The sequence below is a fragment of the Dromiciops gliroides genome, chromosome 2, assembly GCF_019393635.1.
Source record: "Dromiciops gliroides isolate mDroGli1 chromosome 2, mDroGli1.pri, whole genome shotgun sequence".
NCBI classification, from domain to species: Eukaryota; Metazoa; Chordata; class Mammalia; order Microbiotheria; family Microbiotheriidae; genus Dromiciops; species Dromiciops gliroides.
This window is the reverse complement of record NC_057862.1, coordinates 519,658,607-519,682,991: the sequence shown is the minus strand read 5'-3', so window position 1 is coordinate 519,682,991 and position 24,385 is coordinate 519,658,607. Positions and strand designations below refer to the sequence as shown.

The 24,385-nt window shown below is 37.8% G+C and overlaps 1 protein-coding gene across 5 annotated transcripts in view; it reads right to left on the bottom strand.

Moving 5' to 3' along the window:
• AAK1 (AP2 associated kinase 1) overlaps positions 1-24,385 on the bottom strand; it is a 279,025-nt gene that overhangs the window by 98,426 nt on the left and 156,214 nt on the right. For all 5 annotated transcript variants that reach the window (XM_043983286.1, XM_043983287.1, XM_043983290.1 and 2 more), the window contains exon 9: positions 3,343-3,446. In XM_043983286.1, coding sequence (XP_043839221.1) covers positions 3,343-3,446 — 104 coding nt within the window. The remainder of the gene's footprint in view (positions 1-3,342; positions 3,447-24,385) is intronic.

Below are 24,385 nucleotides of genomic sequence, written 5' to 3'. Positions count from 1 at the left end.
GTTAAGTGTCTGAGGATGGATTTGAACTCGGGTACTCCTGAATCCAGGGCCAGCGCTTTAACCACTGCGCCATCTAGCTGTCCCCCAGAAAAGCTTTTAAGTTGACATTTTGCTCTACTGAATCAAATGCTTCTTTTATTATCAACAGAAAATAAAGAACAATAAAATATTCTCTATATCTTTCAGTCAACTGGGTGATGATAAAGATGTGATTGGTTGAGGAATATAATGTTCAAAAACCTACTTATGTTCCTTAGCAATACCTTCATTAAGAATATAAAGTATTGGGGCAGCTAGGTGGTGCAGTAGAAAGAGCGCCGGCCCTGGATTCAGGAGTACCTGAGTTCAAATCCAGCCTCAGATACTTAACACTTACTAGCTGTGTGACCCTGGGCAAGTCACTTAACCCCAATTGCCTCACCAAAAAAAAAAAAAAAAAAGAATATGAAGTATTAGGGGCAGCTAGGTGGCGCAGTGGATAAAGCACTGGCCTTGGATTCAGGAGGACCTGAGTTCAAATCCAGCCTCAGACACTTGACACTTACTAGCTGTGTGACCCTGGGCAAGTCACTTAACCCTCATTGCCCCCCCCCTCCAAATATAAAGTATTCTCATAAACATTTTATGGGAAAATAGGCATAAAGGTCTAGGTCAATGATAACTGCAGTTGGCTTTTTTCATTATTAATAAGGTTTCTGTGCCTTTGGTGTCTTCCTCTTCTTCAGGTCTACCTTGTGAATTGATTTCTCAGTGTCTTCAACACTGTGTTACCCATAGCATGGATCTCCTCCATTTACAGTTGATCTAATTCTGCTATTTTTTTCCTCATCATTGCCCTCTTTAATGTCATTTCTACTTCATCCACCAACACCATTCAGGACTGTGATGTTAAGAGTCCAAGTATGCTGGCTCTTAGCTTGATGGTGAAAAAAGTCTGTCATAAAATTTTTTTTCCATTTTTTCGACTGACCTTCTATCTGTGTCCTTACATGTCTTCAGGATAACTTTACCCAGCTATCTTTAGATTACTTTTATTCTCCATTGTTCCTCTGTTTTATGAGGAAACATTTCTTATGATTTTTGATCAGTTTTCCTTTAAGATTTTGCAAATGATTTTATATTCCAAACCAATGTTGCTCTTTCTCTCTCTCCTCGGCAAGTAAGTCAAGTATTGGATGACTAATGTGCTTTTCATGATCTCCTAGTCTCTCTGTTAAGACAATTAATTTATAATGGTTAAACTTCTGCATGAAATTCTTGTAGGCTACATCGTGTATTCTGTCCACATGCCATTTTTCATTGTCAATAAATTGTGCTTTTTTGAGATCAGGATGGAGTTGCTTTTCCTCAACTTTATTCTACCAGCTTTGTACTAATTTTTAATCTTTGTTCATTAAAATTAGTGGTCCGACTGTACACAGAGAGCTGATTCCAGAATGATAACAGGTTAATAATAACAACAAACCGTGAGCAAGTAAAGTTCTTTTTCTAGGTATTACTTATTTTAGTTGGATATATTTGATATAGAGAATAATTCAAGTGCTAAGAGATAGAAGGGGCCGAGTTGTTATAAACAGAAGGAAAGAATTTTCAGGGATCAGTGAGGTCAATCAATCAATTCCCTTTATTTTACAGTTAAGGAAACCGAGCTCTAGAGAAGTCATGTGACTTTGCTTAAAGGCAGAGTAGGATTTGAACACAAGTGATCTGACTGGAAATCTAGTACTCTTTTTTTTTAGTTTAGTTTTGTTTTTGCAGGGCAATGAGGGTTAAGTGACTTGCCCAGAGTCACACAGCTAGTTAAGTGTCAAGTGTCTGAGGCTGGATTTGAACTCAGGTACTCCTGAATCCAAGGCCAGTGCTTTATCCAGGAAATCTAGTACTCTTACTACCATGCCAAGCTGCCTTCTCAGTAGTGGAGTACAATACATGATGGTACAGCTTGGTAAACATCCAAAAGATACTGCATCAATGTAAATACAAAGATCAAAAAAGGAAAGAAACTGGAAGGTATGAGGTGTGGAGCTAGGAATTCCTAAGCACAGGAGAAATGTATAAATCACAGAATCATAGGAATTAGAAGGAGAAGGGGCCTTCATTTCAATCTATGAGGATTCTAACCTCAGTATTGTAAAGTTTAGGAAACTGAGGCACAGAATGGTCAGGTGACTTGCCACAGGTCACACAGGTAATAAGTAACAAAGACAAGATCTAAATCCAAGTCTTCTTACTCCAAATCTAATGTTCTTTCTTTCATTCCATACTGCTTCTAGTTTTGATAGGTAAGGCAGATTATGGTGACCAACAGCAAGAGGAAAATCAGCAGGTCCACTACCAAGGAAAATGAGACCAATAAGTGGCGTCAACAACTCTCAGGATGTCCATGGATCTTGGTTATATTACAAAAGAAACCATATGATGACATTATCCCCCTCCCCGTACTTATCCTGTATTTGAGCCAAATTGTCAACTCAAACTACTCATGAGGTAATATTCAGATTAATAATTCAATTATTAGCAAATTAATAAATTAAAGTCAATGGGAGAGAAACAGGGTCTATGGCCAGATGTGCTAGAAGAGTTCTATTCTTCAGAGCAAGTCACAGGCAAAGGACTGAACCTGGAGCACCCCAATGGGAAAAACTCCCTCTGTCTATTTAGATTGGCAAATTCTCTGCAATTTAATGGTTAGCTGGCTTATTGATGGGTTAAATGGCTTAGTGTTACACAGCTGGTATATATCAGAGGACCTGAATCCAGGGCATCCTGACTCCAAGGCCAACTATTTATCATTGACAAAATGTTGCATTAGCACAGGTATGGCCATGTCTCCCATTACAAGGCTGATTTATGCCTCATATCCTCATAATAACCAAGTGAGGTAGGCAGTGCCATTTTACAAATGGGAAAACTAGGGACTTGCCTGAACTACTAACCTATAGTAGGTAAATAACAGAGGAGCAGCTAGGTGACACAGTGGGTAGAGTGCCAGTCCTGAAGTCAGGAAGATATTCATCTTCCTCAGTTCAAATCTGGCCTTAGGCAATTACTAGCTGTGTGACTCTGGGCAAGTCACTTAACCCTGTTTACCTGAGTTTCCTCATCTGTAAAATGAGCTAGAGAAGGAAATGGCAAAGCACTCCAGTATCTTTGCCAAGAAAACCACAAATGGGGGTCCCAAAATATGACTGAAAAACAACTAAACAAGCAACAGTAAATAATAGATGGTATCTGGACCCAGAGTTGAAGGTTTATATCCAGTGTTCTTGGAACTGTACCATTTGATAATATGACTATGTCCCACCCTAGATCCTTCTATTCAACAGACACAATTTCACGTACCTGAACGTTCTGAATGGGGCACTCTCTCTTGGCGAGCTTAAATGAGAAGTACGAGATCTGATAAATATCTGGCCTCTTGTCAGGGTCTGGCTCCAACATATACCCTAAAACAAATGTCATTGTAACAGTTATTACATATGGCAACAAATTACATTCAGGTTATTTCCCCTTATGTTCCTCACAATGTGGTAGATGATTTTATCCTCACATAAAATAATCAGTGGATATATGAAATACTGGAAAAGCCAGTATTAGGTTAGATGGTATACAAATGGTAATTTGGCATTATAATTTCACAGAAGGTTGTGAAACTAATGCAACCTTCTTAATTAATTAATATTAATTAAATGTACATAACACCAATTTGTGCCCTCAAAGGGGAAAAGAAAATCCAAAACACTAAATTCATTCATTAGGATTCTGCTTTCAAGCCTCATTAATTTTTCTTTTTCAAATATTCACAAGTGACCATTAGTTAATGGTAATATATTTAAATTGTATCAAAGATATCAGAATTTCACATAATTTTCCTTTTAAAGCAGCGATCTAGATTAAGCAAACATTTTCACTTGCTGGTACCTAGGATGTATGTTTTCACTAGTCTAACAAATAGTTATCCTTTATGTAGAATTATAACCAGAATTCTCATTTATAAATTTGCTAATTGTTATTCCCTGCTATATCTATTAAAGTTTCTATCTTTAGCCAAAATACACTCAATTTTGTTTTTCTAACAGTCTACACAGAATTTATCTGTTTTTATCTTATTTTTTAGATTTTCCTCTACAATCTAGAAAAGATGTGTGTTTGTATATAAAATTACAAAAATTACAATAGAAGTTGACCACAGAAATCATCTAAGTGGGAATTCTTTCTTACATCTCTGACAAAGTGGTTACCCAACCCTGAGTGAAGAATGCCAATGACCAGGAACCATATGGTCCCAAGGCAGTGCAGTCATTTTGGGACAGTACTAATTGTTAAGAAGTTTTTCCTTATACTGACTCCAAATATGCCTCCCTGTAATTTCCAACCACTGTTTACCATTCTATCATCTATGGCAAAGTAGAACAAGTCTGATGCCTCTGTAAGAACTTAAAGACAACGATCACGACTCCCTTAAAGTTTCCCGTTCTCCATACTAAATACTCATGTCCTCTAAACTTAATCTCATATATCACACTGTCCAAACTCCCCTAATCATTCTGGACGACCTCTTCTAACCACAGCCCTCCAGTTGTGGTGTGACCATTGCAAAGAAGTATAGTTAAAACAAACAAATAAACAAACAAAAAACCAAAGGGGCAGCTAGGTGGCGCAGTGGATAGAGCACCGGCCCTGGAGTCAGGAGTACCTGAGTTCAAATTCGGCCTCAGACACTTAACACTTACTAGCTGTGTGACCCTGGGCAAGTCACTTAACCCCAATTACCTCACCAAAAAACAAACAAACAAAACAAAAAAGAAGTATAGTGAGCCTCTCACCTTCCTCCCTCTGTATGCTGTATTTTTATGAATGCAGCTGAAGATTTCATTACTGGTTATTTTGGCCACCACACCATGCTGCTGACTCACAGTGCGGCTGCAGTTTACAAAAACCTCTAGGACTTTTTACATAACCTGCTTTCTAGCCATGTCTCCCACATCCTGTGCTTATGCGCTTGGATCTTTGAACCCAAGAAGTCACAGGACATCAGATGCTTCAAGTCATCCTTCCAGCTTAACATGTAATTTTGGGTCTCCAATCTCTCATTCAATATGTGAGCGATGGCTCCCAGCTTCATGCTATCCACAAATTTGACAAAAACAGAAGCTTGTGCCAAGGGCTTATTTTTAACAGATTACAAGGGAAGTAGCTACTTTATGACATAAAAGCTTGACCCAGCAAGGCTATCTTTGAAGGATTTAATATTAGGTACTATGTGAATGTGCAGTGTATGATGGATAGCCCCATTTGGGAAGGCTCACCACCTACCCAGAGGACAGACTCTCTGAATCATGACCTACCCCTTACTCCCTAAGGACACAGTCCTTGGACAACATTAACTGGCTTTATATCTACAAAACCCTATATAGATAAAGAGCTTCCCCATCTCCAAATGAGAATATAATAAAATATGATATAAAGTATGAATAAATATAAAATTTTTTAAAAATCATTTTTTTGGCGTATCATGGCAGTTTGGTAAACCCTATGGACCCCATCTCAGAATACTGTTTTTAAATGCATAAAATAAAATATGTTGGATAACAGAGGAAACCAAACATATTGAATAACAGTTATGTATTGAAAAACAATTATATAAAAATTAAAACCAAGTTCAAAGACTCCAGGTTAAGAACCTCTGCCACAGAACATACATAGAAAAATGCTTAGTCAAATATGTGCTTATGCATTGTATATTCTAAAACCAAGGCTTTGTTCCTTGACATTGTTGCAAAATATCTTTCTCAGACCCACCTCTATCACTAATTCTTTTCAGCAGAAAATAGGCACATCAAAAGTTAACTTGAAGTTATTCTGCTGCATGTTTAAAGGTCATGTCAATTTTTTACATAAAATTAAAAATAATTATAAGTTACAAAATAATATATTTTTTATTTTTTGGTTATGAAGGGTATCTTTATATATATTTTGGGTGGGGCAATGAGGGTTAAGTGACTTGCCCAGGGTCACACAGCTAGTAAGTATCAAGTGCCTGAGGTGGGACTTGAACTCAGGTCCTTCTGAATCCAGAGCCAGTGTTTTATCCACTGTGCCACCTAGCTGCCCTCAAAATATATTCTTTTTAAAGGACTATATTATATATAGTTCCTTTTAAAATCTTTTCTTAAGTGTAATAAAAAATTTTAAATTATATACATTTAAATTATGCATGTATGTTTATAGTATGATACATACTATATGTAATATATAACTACATAGATTTTTATCTAACATATCTACTTACGAGGTTGGCTGAGGCTCAGAATTTCATTGATTTTTACAAATATTTACTGAACGCCAATGCTTACCATTATGCTAAGTACTGAGGGGGCATGAAAAACCATGCAAGACACACTCAGTTTACAATTCAGTAGAGAAGTCAAGAGACGTGCATAAAGCAAGTAAGGCATAATGTACAACAATATGTGACTAAATGCAAAAATGAGGTTTAGATAATAAGTACTATTGGATTTCAGAGAAGGGGAAGATCAATTGGCTGGAGTAGTTGGAAAAGGCTTTCTTTTTATAAAGGTGGGACATGAGCCAGACATGTAGGGGGACAGAGGAAGGAATATAGTGTGTGTTCCAGGAAAAGGGAAGAGACCAGTCTTGGTGAGAACAGAGGGTCTGTGTTTAGGGGTTAATGAAAAAAATGCCTAGACAGAGAAGATGGTGTCTGTGTATGAAGGCATTTGAAATCAGGGTAAGGACTTTGGATTTTATTCCATTTTCTGAGCAGAAAAATAACAAGATGAAATGAATGTTTCTGGAAGATTAGTGGGACAAGACAGTATGTAATGTGGATTGAAAAGGGAGAGATTGGAAGTAGGAAGGCCAGTAATGATTATAATTTTAAAGATTTGCACTCCGGTTCTGACAACAGACAAATACCAGGGGACATTTGAAGCAACTTTGTCTACTCTTGAAACCATTCTTTGTACCTAACCAACTTTACTAAAATTTTACCAGACAATATACTCCCAGAGAACCCTTCTGAGGTTAGGGCAAGGTAGTGGTTACTCTCCACAACATCTCTACTCAGAAAGCAGAGGACTGTTAAATCAGACCATCCTCTGTGATCCACACCCTTCACTTCAGATCCACAGAATCCTGCATTAGTCTCTAACCTGTGCCCATAACTAGTGACAGCCTGAACTCTATTAAATATATTTAGGGGAAAGAAGAATTCCCAGTCTGTCATCAGTGAGGTCAGCTCCAATTCCTCACGTCTGGGTAGAATACAGTCAAGAGGTCAAAACTGGAAACCAGCAGGTGGTCTATGTCCACAGGCCAAGGGAGGCCTAGTAAGGGATCAACAAACCAGAGTTAAAAGCTGAAGAGAAGCCATGTAGTGCAAGTGCATTATTTTACAGATTAGGAGACTAAGGAACAGGAAAATGAAATAATTTGTTGAAAATCCCATGGGTAGTCAGTGTCAGAAAGAGGATTAGAATGTAGGTCTTCTGAATACATAGACCCCGAGCTCTGTCTACTGCTGAATGCTACTTCTCCCCACAGCGGACTAAATCAAAAGTTTGAATTCTCAAGTATTCCTAAGGATAGGAAAGAGGAGTTTAGGACCAGAAGATAGAGTATCACTAAGCCTTTAAGGTGACCCTTCAGACAGAGAGCCGGGCCTGAAGTCAGGAAAACTTATCTTCATGATTTCAAATATAGCCTCCAATACTTACCACCTGTGTGACCCTGGGCAAGTCACGTAATCCTATTTGCCTCAGTTTCCTCATGTGTAAAATGAGCTGGAGAAGGAAATGGTAAACCACTCTAGTATTGCTGCCAAGAAAACCCCAAATGGGGTCACAAAGAGCTGGACATGACTGAAAAACAACTGAACGTTGTCTCTAGTATAAAACAGCAGCAACAACAACAGGCCTTTAAAAACTCAAGAAGGAAGGTGGGAGGGAGGGAAGGAAGGAAGAGAAATATTCCTTTCTTAGTTCAATCTATGGTGCAGCTTCATTTGTCTTAGATTTCATTTGCAAGTGATTTTCTGGTATTTCAGGCATACCTTTGTTTTGTCGATTCACACTGCTATTTATGCACACATTATTTTCCTTTCACATATCCATCGTCAGCAGGCTGATATTTTGGTTCTGGTTTCTTCACTTAAGATTATTTTATAGACCTTTTCACATTTGTTTGTATTTTTCAAATGCGGTCTTAGTGGTATAATATTCCATTAGGCTGATATACTACAACTTGTTCAGGCATAACCCAATTGTTGTTCATCAGATGGTAGACAGATTATTGCAATTACAAATAATGCTTCTGTCAGTATCTTAGAACAGATAGCCCCTTTCCTCTGCTTTGTGATATTTAAGGTACATTTTCAATGATTAGATTTTTGGGTCGATGACGATGGTTATTTTAAGAACGCTTACAGAATACAGGCAGAATGCTCTCCAAAAAGATTCTAGCTATTTGTAATTTCACCAACAACATATAAGTTTGCCTGCTTGTCCATCACTCACTAATATCTGGGGACTGTTTTAATTTTAATATTTTTGATCCCTAAGGAAATCAGAATATACTTTATTTGTATACATGATTGCTATGGATAATGGGGGAGAAGGAAATTATCAATAAGGTTGCTTTAAAAAAAGAAAAGAAAGTAATTAATACAACTTTTAAGATGTATGGAAGAAAAGGAAGTTCAGTTGGAAACCTAAGCAGGGCAGCTTTAAAAGTAACACTGAATTTACTATTTACTTTTTTTTTTTAAGTGAGGCAATTGCGGTTAAGTGACTTGCCCAGGGTCATACAGCTAGTAAGTGTTAAGTGTCTGAGGCTGGATTTGAACTCAGGTACTCCTGACTCCAGGGCCGGTGCTCTATCCACTGTGCCACCTAGTTGCCCCCCTACTATTTACTTTTTTGTTTGTTTGTTTTTTTTGTTTTGTTTTTTTTGTGAGGCAATTGGGGTTAAGTGACTTGCCCAGGGTCACACAGCTAGTAAGTGTTAAGTGTCTGAGGCCGGATTTGAACTCAGGTCCTCCTGACTCCGTGGCCGGTGCTCTATCCACTGTAACACCTAGCCGCCCCTACTATTTACTTTTTAAATGCAATCTTTATGTAATGATGTTTGTGCTTTCACATATAACCTCTTTTTCTGTTTGCTTTGTATATGGAAATATTCTTTATTTTACTGTATATTAAATTCAGTATAATAAAATAAAGTAGATATTTTTCATAATTTTAAAATCTTAGTATTTTTTTTGTTGCTGTATAGACTTTTTTGTAAATCAAATCCATCTACCTTGCTCTCTATAATTACTTCGATCTATTTAAAAGATAAACATCCACGTCTAATTCATACTTGAGATACATTTATTATTCAGTCTTTTTTGTTGTTCTTCTTTTTTTTATGATTTAATCTATGATCTAGCTAGAAATTATTATGGTATATGGTGTGTAGTGAGGTGCTAAATTAATTTTCAGCCATACTGCTACCCAATTTTTCCAACAATCATTAAATAATGAATCATTTCTCCAGTTTTTATTTCCCTTAGGTTTATCAAACATTAATCTTTTGCATATATTTGCTTCTGTTTTTGACATGTCTATTCTATTCCAATCATCTGGCTTCCTGTTTATTGCCAAAACAGGATAGTTGATGACAAATGCTTTTTATATATATATTTTAAAAGGACCAAAAGTCTAATTGTATAAATGTTCTGTTTTTCTCAAGGTGCTCCCTGATGCTATGACTACAGAAATTTTTCCAAATAAATTCCCTCAAAATCTTATCTAGCTGCTTTGGAAAATGATGTTGATTAAAATTATAGATAAAATCAAGAAATTAATTTGAGTTATATTGTCACTTGGGGGGGGGGGGATGGTGCAGCTAGGTGGCATAGTGAATAGAGTACCAGGTGTGAAGTCAGGAAGATTCATCTTCCTGAGTTCAAATCTGGTCTTAGACACGTACTAGCTGGGCAAGTCACTTAACCCTGTTTGCCTCAGTTTCCTCATCCGGAGAAGAAAATGGCAAACCAATGCAATATTTTGGCCAAGAAAAGACCAAATGGGGGTCACAGAGTCAGATACAATTGAAAAACAAAAAAAACCTGCCATTTTTACTGCATTGATCTGAGGCATATGTGAATGCTGAAATCTTTCCAGTTTTATTTTTGTGGGACTGTCTTGTGTTGTGTAACCTTTTGGCACCAAACCTGAGATTTCAGTGGTACAAGAAGCCCCCACAAAGAAATGTTCACCACTGACAAAGACCAGCATAAAGAGGCACTTGGAGATTAAGTGAGCTCTCCATGGTTATATACAGCTAGTGTAGTATTTTGCAAGTCTTTCTGACTCCAAGGTCAATTCTCTCTTAACTACAAGATGTTGTTGAACTTAGCATTTCAATTAGCTTCTATAAAGGTTAATAGATTTTCCTGGTAAACCATCATGTTAGCTGCTAATAATTTTATTTTTATCTCTTCGTGTCCAATGTTAATGCTTTTAATTTATTTTTCCTACTTTTTTCTTTTTTTAAAAAAAATATTTATTTATTTTAGTTTTTAACATTTGTTTAGATAAGATTTCCAATTTCCAATTTTTCTCCCTGCCTCCCCTCCCTCTGCCCCTCCCCTAGACAGCAGGTAATCTGATATAGGTTTTATATATATACATATTTCTGCATTAGTCATATTATACAAGAAGAATCAGAGCAAAAAGGAAAAACCTCAAAAAAGAAAAAAAAACTGCACCCAAAACAAAAGAAATAGTATGGTCCAATCAGTATCCATATTCAACAGTTCCTTTTTCATCATCAGTTCATGCAAGTCCTTCCAGGTTTCTCTGAAATCCACCTGTTCATCATTTCTTACAGCACAATAGTATTCCATTACATTCATATACCACAACTTGTTCAGCTATTCCCCAATTGATGGGTATCCCCTCAACTTCCAATTCCTTGCCACCACAAAAAGAGCAGCTATAAATATTTTTGTACATGTGGGTCCTTTTCCCTTTTCCATGATCTCTTTGGGAAAAAGACCCAAAAGTGGTATTGCTGGGTCAAAGGATATACACAGCTTTATAGCCCTTTGGGCATAGTTCTAAATTGCCTAGTTTTATTTCAAGAGTAAGAGTAAGAACTGTGCAATGGATAGAGAGCTGGTCTCTAAATCAGAAGGACCTGAGTTCAAGTCCTGTCTCTGACACTAATGGCTGTGTACTCCAAGCAACCATGTAAGACAGTAGTTCTTAACCTTTTTGGTCTCAGGACATCTTTACACTTTTAAATATTGAGGATCCCAAAGAGCTTTTGTTTATAGATTTTATACCTATTGAATTTTTCATAATAGAAATTAAAATGGATCATTGTAAAGATATTTTAATTAAAATAATAATAATCTCATCATGTTAGTATAAGTATCTTTTTCTGAAAAATAACTATTTTCCAAAATGAAAAAAAAAGTGAGAAAAACATGGAGTTTTATATACTTATATATTCATTCATGTCTGATTTAATAAATGAATGCTGGATTATCACATTTGTTTTTATTTTATTATATTCATTCATTCATTTATTTATTTTTGGTGAGGCAATTGGGGTTAAGTGACTTGCCCAGGGTCACACAGCTAGTGTCAAGTGTCTGAATTCAGATCTGAACTCAGGTCCTCCCGAATCCAGGGCAAGTGCTCTATCCACTGCACCACCTAGTTGCCCCTTTTAAATTAAATAAAATTTTTTTTGTATCACATATGTTTTTGCATTTAATCTGTCAAGATGTTCCTTTGGTTAAATATATAAAGATATAAGGAAAAGCTAGCCCCACACAGATAAGTAGTTGGAAAAGGGAGGAGTATTTTAATAGACAAATAACATCTTAGTATTAGTATACTTCATAGACTCCTAAAAGGTTCTTGGGGATCCCCAGAAATCTACAGACAAAATCTGGAAAATCTAAGCTCTAAGAATGCAAACTTCATAGAAGGTGTCAATTCCTATTGGTAGAAAAAGTTCCTCACCAGGAACTCCATATACCAATGAAATCACTGGCCCAGTTAAAAAAGAATTGCTCAATTACTACATTCCTAATACTATAGCCTATAGATTTGGGGGGGGGGGAATGAGGGTTAAGTGACTTGCCCAGGGTCACGCTAGTAAGTGTGAAGTGTCTGAGGCCATATTTGAACTCAGGTCCTCCTGAATCCAGGGCCGGTGCTTTATCCACTACGCTACCTAGCTGCCTCTAGCCTATAGAATTTTAAAATTACAAGGTGATCACCTAGTTCAAAAATATTGTTTTACAGATAAGAAAACTGAGGCCTGGGGGAAATGACTTGCCATAGCTAATAAGTGGTAGAATCAAAACCGGAACCCACTTGTTCAGACTGGCTTAATGTACAGTAGGTAGGTTGCTAGACTTAGAACCAGGAAAATCTCATGATTTCTGTCTCAGATAATTATGAGTCAAATGATCCTGGGCAAGTTACTTGACCTCTCTGGGCCTCAGTTTCCTTATCTGTAATTCAAGCTCTAGGTCTAGGATTCGGTGACTCTCAATCTAGTTACCTTTTCACTAAAACACATATTCCATTCTATGTGAAATAGAAGTTGCGAAAGTGAGTATCCCTGTTTTATGTCTATTTTTAGTGTGAAGCTACTGAAAGATAATGACTCTCAATTTGTTGTGTTGAAGAAAATCACCCTATTCCTGTTGGAATTTTTTGGGTTTTTTAAAAATCATAAATCAGTGATGGAATTCAAAGGCTTTCCTATTATCTATTAATGACTGCATAATTTTAAAAGTTTTTTCTGGCTGGTGTTTTTTTTTCTGACTTAATAGCTTTCCTCATATTGAACCAGTCTTATATAACCAGATTGAATTTTACTTTTTTATGATTAGTAATTCTTAAAATGTACTGAAATCTGTTGTATTTCATATTTCCCTCGTGTATATTGATTGGAGAAACTGGCAAAGTTTTCATTTTATGTTATATTTGTCAAATTTAATATTAAAACCATTGTTTCACAATTCACATTATGTAATTTTGTTTCTCAATTGCTGTTCAGTCATTTTCAGTCATGCCTAAGTCTTCGTGACTCCATTTGGGGTTTTCTTGGCCAATATATTAGAGTGGATTGTTATTTCCTTTTCCAGATAGTTTTACAGGTGAGGAAATTGAGGCAAACAGGATAAACTGATTTGCCCAGGGTCCCACAGCTAATAAGTGTCTGAGATCAGATTTGAACTCAAAAAGATGTTTTCCTAACCTCAGGCCTGGCACTTTATGTACTGTGCCACCTACCTGCCCTCTTTTTTCTCAATATCTAGTAATAATTTCTCTTTCAAAAGGCATTTTTTGTTATTCATGAGTAAAGTTGCTCTATTTTCTTTTCTGAGATTTATCTATTTAAGTTATCAACTTCTGGTGACAGTTTTGGTCATTTATATTTTTAGCAAATAATCATACATTTCTTCCATATTTTATTAGTACATGGCATTGAGTATTATTTCTATGACCAATACAGAATGATTCTTCAGTTGCTCCTGCATTTGCAGGGATCTTTCCTTTTCTGTTTCTAATTTTGGTCATTTTTCTTTAAAAACAAAACAAAACTTTGCTGATAGTTTGCTCATTTAAAGAACTAGTTCTTTATTAATACAATTATTTTCCTGTTTCCCATTATATTTTTTCTCTGATTTTTATTATTTCCATTATGTTATTTTCCTTTGTTCCTTTTCTAGTATGTGTAGTTATTTACACTTAATTTATTCTTCTCTTTCTCCTTTCATTAAAGTCAATAATCATCGCCATGGGTTTTTTGGTTTTATTTTGGTATTTTGCGGGGCAATGGGGGTTAAGTGACTTGCCCAGGGTCACACAGCTAGTAAGTGTCAAGTGTCTGAGGCTGGATTTTAACTCAGGTACTCCTGAATCCAGGGCCGATGCTTTATCCACTGCGTCACCTAGCTGTCCCTATTGCCATAGTTTTAGCAATGTTTTAGAAACATTGATGTTATCTTTTCAAATTTTTTTCTTTTTATAACTCGATAATGCTTCTTTAACACAATTATTCTTTGTGTTTTTCTTTACCTTTTGTTTCCTTTTATTACTTATGTTACTGTCATTTCTAATTTTACTACACTATAACCTGAAAAAAACAACAACCCAGCATGCGTTTTTGTTTTGTTTTTATTTTTTGTATTTGCCTAGGGTATATTTATGAATAAAAAATATTAAAAACAGTCATTCATATGTCCTTTAAGGGTTATAAAGCACTTTATGTCCATGACATCACTGGGCCTTGAAACAACCTTATAAAATAGGTTGTATAGGTATTATTTTAGAGATGAAGAAACTGAGGCCTGTTTGTTGTTATTCAGTCATGTCTGACCCTTTGTAACCCCATTTGGAGTTTTCTTGGCAAAGATATTATTGTGGTTTGCCATTTCCTTCTACAGCTCATTGTGCAGATGATGAAACTGAGGCAAACAGGGTTAAGTGATTTGACTAGGGTCACATTGCTATACTGCTTGGAAAGTGTATGAGGTCATATCTGAACTCAGGTCTTCCTGTCTCCGGGCCTGATGCTCCAGATACCTACAGATGATGTTACGGCAACTCTCCCATTGGAAGCTAGGAACTATTAAGGTCAACATCTGTGCCTAGGTCTTACACCTCCAAGCTCAAATGCCAAGTAAAGGACTTATTTTTGTGGGTATTCTGAAAAAATGTGTGGTCCCCTGCTTTTTACATTTCATTCTACACAGACACACAGACACATAAACACACACACAGAGTTAACTGCAGTTTATTCAATAAGAAATAAATTTGTGATTTCTTTCCTTTTAATCTTCTCACTAGATTTGTCATATTCTGATCATGGAGTGTAGATTATCATTTTATTTTTATCTATTTCATTTTGTATTGCTGTTACTCTTTTTTTTTTTTTACTGTTACTCTTTTTAATTAACATAATTGTTGAATTATTTGTACCTCCATGTGTCTGTATAATTGAATGTTTATACATTTAAATAGGCAACTATTTGGTAAAATAGTGTTTTGCATTTTTTTAAGTCTCTAAGACCTGAATTCAAATCTTGCTTTAAACACTTTCTAGTGGCAGTTAGGTGGAGCAATGGATAGAGCACTGGCCCTGGAGCCAGGAGGACCTGAGTTCAAATCCAGCCTCAGCTACTTGACACTTACTAGCTGTGTAACCCTGGGCAAGTCACTTAACCCCAATTGCCTCACCAAAAAACCCCCCCAAAACCAAAACACTTTCTAGCTCTGAGGCCCAGAACATGTCACTTAATCTCAATCTTGGTTTCCTTATCTGTAAAATGGGGATGATAATAGCACCTACATCACAGGGTTGTTGCACATATCAAATAAGGTAATGGATGCAGTAAAGAATTATGCAAACCAAAAATTGCTATATATATACCACCAGCTATTATTATTATTATTCACTACTGCATGATGATGCAACATTTTTATCCTTCTTATTTGGGAGTCCAATGTAAACATTAGTATCATTGCTGCCACTCCTGATTTTTAAAATTTTTAATTGCGTATTGATATTTTTAGAACAACCTCTGATTTTGAATCCTTTTTTTTTTAAATGTGCTTCTTACAAGCAGCTTTTTAATGGATTTTCTTTTTTTAATCCACTCAATTAATTTCTCTCTTTCAGGGAAATTGAAATAATTAATATTTGATTTTATAAATATTAAATTTGATTCATCTCTGGGCATTTAAAATCTTTTCTATTTTAGCTAACACTGTATGGAAGTAGCAAAATTATTTTTTGTATTACTATTTCTGCTACTACGAGTAATCAATAAAAGAAATTATTTCCTGAAGCATGACACTCTTTAAATTGAAGATAAAAGCTTTGCTTTGGAAATTGCTAGTTCCATTCCTTTCTCCACTTCTCTTATTTATTTTTTTAAAAGAAAGATTGTTTGCTCTCTACATTCAGAAAAAGAACTATGGAGTCTGAATGCAGATTGAAGCATACTATTTTCACTTTTGTCGTTTATTCTTTCTTGCGTTTGTTTTTTCCTTTTGTTCCGATTCTTCTCTTACAACATGACTAATATGGAAATATGTTTAACATGACTGTAATGTGTAACCTATGTTAGACTGCTTACTGGCTTCAGGAGGGGGGAGGGGATGGTGGGAGAAAAATTTGGAACTCAAAACAATATCTTTACATGTAATTGGAAAAAAATAATAAAATTCAAAACAATTTTTTTTAAAAAAGATTGTTTCTTGTCCATTTAAATGTCTTTTTGGTGATGGAATTAACAAATGTAAATGATAGTTTTAAATCTCTTGACTTAATCATTAATCATAATACGTATTTTATTATGAGTATCAGTTTCTTATTTTAAATCATTTCTTGATTCACTCCATATCTACTTTTTTGCTCCTTCCACTGCTGTTTTAAATTCTTCACTTAAATTGTAGTTCTGGCCTTTTTCCTAAACTCCAGTCCTGCATCACCAGCTGCCTACTGGACATCTCCAAATGGCATATCTGTATGCATTTCAAACACATGGCAAAATCGGTCCTCTTTTTCCCTACAAATTATCCCCAACTGATCATTTCCCCAATTTAGTTGAGAATACCATGATCTTTCCAGGCCCCCATGTCTTATAACTTTGAAGTCAACCTCAATTCCTCCCTTTCCACCCAAACCCAATCACCAAGCTTAGTTGATTTCACTTCTACAATCTCTTATATCCCTTCTCTCCTCTCCACTGATATGGCCACTTTCCCAATTCAAGCCCTCATCGCCTCTATAAAAGCTTCTTAATTGGTTTCCAAGCCTTAAGTCTCCCCCTGACCTCATCCATTCTCTAACATGCTGTCAAACGGATATGTCTAATGCTGACCATGTCATTCCCCTGTTCAAGAAGCTACAGTGATTTCCTCTTGCCAGGTATTTTTTTTCTATAGCATTTAAAAATTTATCTAGGGGGCAGCTAGATGGTGCAGTGGATAAAGCACTGGCCTTGGATTCAGGAAGACCTGAGTTCAAATCTGGCCTCAGACATTTGACACTAGCTGTGTGACCTTGGGCAAGTCACTATACCCCCATTGTCCCACAAAAAAAAATTATCTAATCCTTTCTTTATGATGATGATGATGATAGCTAGCATTTATATAGCATTTTAAGGTTTGCAAGGTGCTTTGCAAATATAATTTTATTTTATCCTCAAAACAATACAGGAGGTACAGATGAGGAAACCAACTCTGACAGTGGTGAAGTGACTTGCCCAGGATCACATAGCTGGTAAATGTTTGAGGCTAGATTTGAACTCAAAATAAAGTTATTTTCAGTCTCTTATTACTGATATGTAGAGAGAGATTAAATGACTTGCCCACAGTCACATAATGAGAATTAGGGGGAAGATTTAAATTCAGGCCTTGAAGGCCTGAGTGCAGGGCTCTTTACATCATACTGCTGGGTAGTCTCCCTTTCCTATGGATAAAATCTCTTTCAGCAATCCTGCCCCCCCCCCCCAACTCCCAGGAAAGTTCCTTAATTTGCTGTTACTGAGGTATGGTCACGCTTTTTTGATGTCATAAACCCCTTGGGAAGTCTGGTGAAGCCCAAAGACCCCTTGGCGTCATTCCAATCGTTACATCAGAATAATGTTTTTAAATGCATAAAACAAAATAAATAGCATTACGAATTGTTATGAAAATATTTAAAAAACATACAAGTTCATGGACCCCAGGTGAAATGGGATCTGAGTAGAGGAGGGCTTTTAATTAGTAGGAAAAGAGGCCAGATGTCCATGAGTAGCCATAGATGAAATCTAAAACCAGGGAATTCCTCTGTCCTCCTAGAGAACTGGCTAAGATGACTGATAGGACATTAGGCCAGTGGGCTATGCAGCACTGGTGTAGACAGGGTGGGGTCCGGTATGGTCTTCTTTTGGTTTTTTTTGGCTTGGTATTTTTTTTGGTGTTTTCAGGTGGGGCAATGAAGGTTAAGTGACTTGCCCAAGGTCACACAGCTAGTACTTGTCAAGTATCTGAGGCTGGATTTGAACTCAGATCCTCCTGAATCCACTGCACCACCTAGCTGCCCCCCAAAGAGAGATCTTCTATAATGAAGTCCCACTTTGTGAAGGTATTGTCATGTGTAATTTTCCTAGCCTGAGGTGGAGTTATAGGAGCTATGGGGTGAAACAGGGGGTCCATGGTTTTGAACTGTCCTCACAGAGGGCAGCATTGGCCTTACTCCTGGCCTACAAAGAGGTAACTATTGACAGCTGCTATGCAAGCCACACCAGAAAGGGAACAGGTTTTCCATATAAAGGCTTTGTGCAACAAGGCTATGAAGCAACAAAGCTTCAGGACAGACACAAGATTACATCACAGATATTAGCCGTGAGAACTAGAGATTTCTTTAACAAGGAAGCCTTTAAGGCTGGGTAGAGGTGAGCAGGAAACTACAGAGGGGTCACAGCCAGCACAGGGGAAATGTTCAAGAGCAGTGGTCCTCAAACTCTGGGGTCTTAGGAATCCTTTTCACTCTTAAAAATTATTTATGTAGGGGTAGCTAGGTGGCACAGTGGATAAAGCACTGGCTCTGGATTCAGGAGTACCTGAGTTCAAATCCAGCCAGACACATGACCAGCTGTGTGACCCTGGGAAAGTCACTTAACTCTCATTGCCCTGCCCCCCCCCCAATATTTGTGATATTTAGTATATGAGAAATTAAGACATCTTACTATTATTATGGGAATAGTTTCAATTTTGCAGACCTTCTAAAATGGTCTAGGGGACCCCCCCCCAAGAACCCCAACTTTGAAAATCACAGTATAAGGGCAAGAAATAGTAAGAAATCAGCAAGTCTGAGACAAGCTATAAAATGTCTATGAACTATGATAGTGACTGGTACTGGACTATGTGACCCAGATTCCTAGGTTCTCAAAAGCCAGATGATTTGCCATCTCTAAGAATTGAAGTTGGTGCCACTGACAGAACAGGGACATTGATGGGGGACCCTTTTTTTGCAGGAAGGATGACAAGCTTCAGGACATGTTAAGTTTAAGATCCTCTATGAAAGTCCTTCTCTAGTGCTTTATGAAGGGACTCTGGGTTCCCCAGGCCATGCCTGGGGAATGTAAGCTCTGTCACGTCCCACTCCAAAGCAAGGCTAATGAGTACCCGAGTGACAAGCTGTGTGTCTGTGATCTAAGGACTAGCCTAACTAATTTGAATCATCAAATGGTTATTAAGCATCTAATATGTAAAAGGCAATGTGCTTAGAAAAGGTCATCAATAAGGTAGCTTAGGCCATGAGATAATGAAATATCCTGGTCCCAGTATATCTACAAGAACATATAACTAAGACACAAAGGGAATGTGATCTGCATTGGTAGAGATAACAAATACGCATAGCCAAATTAACAAAATCATGGATCTTTTAAATTATGAAATAAGAGTCTAGGGTGACTGAAGAACATTCAAAGGCTCTGCTGACAGTCAGAGACCTGAGGCTGGATCTTGGATAAGAGGCCAGAGCCTAAAGACATAAATTTAAGAATAAATGTTTTAAAAATGAGCTAGAATCATTAACTTGAGGAAGTAAATATGTCTTCAGGATATCACTGAAATCTAATGGGATGCAATTCATGACTCACACATGGCAAGGGATGGGTGCGTCAAATTCAAAGGGAACATATGAGATAGAAGAAGTGACAGGATAGCATTTATACATTGAGAGGACTCATCTGTTTGGAAATTCACCCAATCAAGGCAGGGGGAAGGGTATGTAAGTGGAAGAACATTTGGATAAGCATGAAAAGAAGGAGAAACAGAACCAATTATTGTGATGGACAAAAATGGAAAAAATTGATGACAGTATGGTTAGTCAGACCAAGAACTGGTTCAATGACCAGACCCAAATAATGGTGATTAACAGTCTAATACATAACCCACTCTGCTTTTAGTTCATTTTGTTTATCAATCACATATAATGGTGGAGTGTGTACATGCATATATGCACACATCTATATGGCTTGCTTATCAAATCCGCGGATGACAAAGCTGTGAGTTCTGAGTCATAGAATGAGGTCACTGAAAACACTTACCAGACTTACAAGGCAGTGCGCGAAAACTGGTAAGATGAAGTTAATAAAATTAAATGTGAAAAATCTGGTACTTGGGTTCAAAAAAGAACTGCTTAAGCATAGAATGGGGAAGATACAGCTGGAAAGCAGCAGGCATGAAAAAACGTGGAGATTTTAGTGGTCCACAAGCTGAATGCAATAATTAAAATGGCTAGAGTAAGCAAAGTGACAGTAGTGTCATACTCTGACCTTGTTAAGCCACTTGTGCAGCATTCTATCCAGTTCTTAGAACTATATTTTAGATGCATGCCAAGAGATGGACAGAATTGAAAAATTTGAAGGGACCTCAGTGACCGTCTAATTTAACCCACAAATGAACAAGAATTCTTTCTAAAACATCCTCACCAGGGCAGCTAGGTGGCACAGTGGATAAAGCACTAGCCCAGGATTCAAGAGGACCTGAGTTCAAATCCAGCCTCAGACACTTGACACTTACTAGCTGTGTGACCCTGGGCAAGTCACTTAACCCTCATTGTCCTGCCCTGCGTGTGTGCGTGCACACACACACACACACACACACACACACACACACACACACACACACACACACACACACACACACACCAAAAATCCTCACCCCCAAAAGGGTCACCCAGGCCCTGATGGAGAATTTACTATTTCCCGAGGCAACCCAGACCACTTTTGGATAGCTTACATGAAATTTAAATGTCTCTCTGTGCAACTCCCACCCACCGCTCCCCTAACTCTTCCTTCTGTGGACAAATGGAATGAATGTAATCCCTCTCTTCCATCAGACAGCTTTTTGTTAAATGACAACTAAGTCTTCTCTTCTCTATGCCCAGTTCCTTCAATCAATAATCCTTTGCTCTTATTTTCCAGTAATCTCACCATCCTGGCCATTCTCTTTTGGAAATGGTCCAACTTATAAACAAATATCTATCCTAAAATATGGTGCCAGGAATCGAACACAGTAATCCATATGTGGCCTAACTGGGCAGAATAGAGAGAACCTATCATCTCCTTCCTTCTGGAAATTATACTCCTCCTCCTCCCCCCCCCTCTCCCCCGCTCCCCCTCCTTTTTGCAGGGCAATCAGGGTTAAGTGACCTGCCCAGGGCCACACAGCTAGTAAGTGTCAAGTGTCTGAGCCCGGATTTGAACTCAGGTCCTCCTGAATCCAGGGCTGGTGCTCTATCCGCTGCCCCTGGACATTTTACTTCTTAAGGTAGTCTTTGACAGCATTAGCTTTCTTGCCTCTGTGTCACACCAATGACTTATATTAAGCTCATATTCCACTAACCCCCCCTCCCCCATTTTTCTTACAGAAACTGTTGTCTCTAGCCATGCCTCCCCCATCCAGTATTTGTGAAGTTGATTTTTCCAGTTCCAAGTATAGGCAGGAGGGTAACCAGATGGTGAGGGGACTTGAAACCATGGCATGCCAAAAGAAGACTGGTTGAAGGAACTAAAGATATTTAGCCTGGAGAAGAAACAATTAAAGGAGGGAAATGTCAGCTGTCTTTCCACGCTGGAAGAGAAATTTAGATCTGTTTTTGTTTGTCCTCAAAGGGATTGTTGTTTGTCCTTCCTTCTTGAAGAGGATGAACTTATGTCCTGACTTGCAAATGAATTGGATTTAAGTGAGGCAAAGTCACCAGCCTCACTCTCTCCTCCAGAGTCATCTGAGTCCCATGGCAAGACATTGGTCAGGATAACTGGTGATGACCCCAAATGCAGTGGGAGATCTTGGCCTTTTTAAGCTAAGTTCTTTCCCAGGTCTCAGTTTGTCTGAGGCAACATCCATTCAGTAGATAAAGGCTAGGTAAGAACTGAGGCAGAAGATGGACTAGTTTGCCTTCATAAAAGAATCAATTTGGAGGGCAGCTAGGTGGCACAGTGAATAAAGCACCAGCCCTGGATTCAGGAGGACCTGAGTTCAAATCTGGTCTCAGACACTTGACACTTACTAGCTGTATGACCCTGGGCAAGTCACTTAACCCTCATTGCCCTGGCAAAAAAAGAAAGAAAGAAAGAAAGAATCAATCTGGGAGAGGAACACCCTCAGAATTTCTGGCCAGAACAGAAACGATTGCTATTTACACTCACTCTGAGCCATCAGAACCCAAATGATGAGCAAGTGAGTCTTTGGCTGTAGTTTATTATTGGTCAATCAGAGTCAGAGTGATTTGGATTTAAAGGCACAGTCATATAGGTCCATTTGGATCCCAATGGGCTTTTTCAAAGCCTGGTTTTCCAGAGCTATATTTCAAGAAGTCATAAATGAGGGGGTAGCTAGGTAGTGCAGTGGATAGAGCACCAGACCTGGAGTCAGGAGGACCTGAGTTCAAATCCGGCCTCAGCCACTTGACACTCACTAGCTGTGTGACCCTGAGCAAGCCACTTAACCCCAATCGCCTCACAAAAAAAAAAAAAAGAAAGAAAGAAAGGAAAAAAAAAAAGAAGTCATAAATGAAAACCACATGGGACAAAATTTAATTGTCCCAGTTTTTTGGGGGGAAAAATCCAAATGATGATAGAATAAAAAGGGAAGAAAAAAAAATCTAGCTCCTAAGCCCTAGGATACCTTGTGAAGTATAAATGATCAAAATTTATATTCCTTTGAACAAAGCACCCACCTGTAAGGGTATGACTCTCCACGTGGACAGAGGGAAGCAGAAAAGAAGAGGAGGAGGAGGAACTAAGACTAAGAAGTTTGAGGATCATAGATTTCAGCTCATTGTAAGGAAAAATTTGCTAATAGTTAAAGCTCTCAAAAAATGGCCTGGGCAGCCTGGGGTTGCTTAATGAGTTCCTGGTGACTAGAGTTTTTAAGTGGAAGTTGAAATGACCATTTTCAGAGATGTTATAGGTAGCATCCTTGCTGTGGGGAGACTGTGGACTAGATTAAAGATGTCCAATACATGAGCCACATGTGGCCCACACTATTAAAATTTAGCTCCCATCTGATTTTAATGTGTTAATGTATTAATTTTTTTTAAAGTGTAAACGTGTGATTTTCTTAGTCAATAGATAACTTGAGTTGTCACTTAACAGTTCCTCAATTTTATGATTCTATGGCTCCCCAATTCCAGTTTCTTGCTCTGTGGTAGTTTGCCCTTCTTTAAAGGACTGTTCACCAGGTGAGAATAACTCAGTTCTGAAGTTCATAATACAATGTAAAGAAAAACAAGACATCTGATTATACGAGGTTTAAGAATCTGCTACTACTGGCCTATTCAAAGTTTAGAAACAAGGGTCACCTAGAATAACAGGTCTGAAATTCAAGCTATTAGGTACTTATATCTAAATGCACATAGCATGCTAACACCCAAGTTTAGTGATTTAAGAATGGACCTGATTGGGGGCAGCTAGGTGGCACAGTGGATAGAGCACCAGCCCTAGATTCCGGAGGCCCTGAGTTCAAATCCGGATTCAGACACTTGACACGTACTAGCTGTGACCCTGGGCAAGTCACTTAACTGTCACTGTCCCACCAAAAAAAAAAAAAAAAAAAAAAAAGAATGGACCTGATGAATCAGGAATATTCTTTAAGTATGCAAAATGACTCAGAGACCTTTTGTTCAAGAATACACTAACATCATCCCTTCATGGACATGATCTCAGGCTTTCAAAATGATAAACTTAAAAGACCTTGATGACTTCTAGAGTCCCCTGCCATGAAAGCAAATATTGAGATCACAACTCTGAAGCTACAATGAGACAAATGAGATTATGATTCTCATTACTCTACTCCATATGCATTTCACAGTATTTCTGTTCAGTTGAAATCAAAGTTAAAACCAAAAGTAGATCAATCTGTAACAAAATGAGCCATGGCCAAATCTGTGCCCGTCTGACAAACCAAGAGCAAAGGACATTTCTGCTGCCATAGCCCTGGAATCAGCAAGATAGGATAGAGAGGTGACAAGCAACACGGCCTGGAATTGGTTAAAAATTCTACCCCCAAAGAGCCTTCGCAACAAAGTGGAAGAGCCAACCACTTCTGCTCCCATTTACTTTTTTTTTTTTTAATTTTACTTTATTTTATTTTATTGCAGGGCAATGAGGATTAAGTGACCTGCCCAGGGTCACACAGCTAGTGAGTATCAAGTGTCTGAGGCTGGATTTGAACTTAGAGCCTCCTGAATCCAGGGCTGGTGCTTTATCCATTGCGCCACCTAGCTGCCTCCCCCACCATTTACTTTTTAACAGATGGGCTTATGGCCATCTTGTTCTTAATGTATG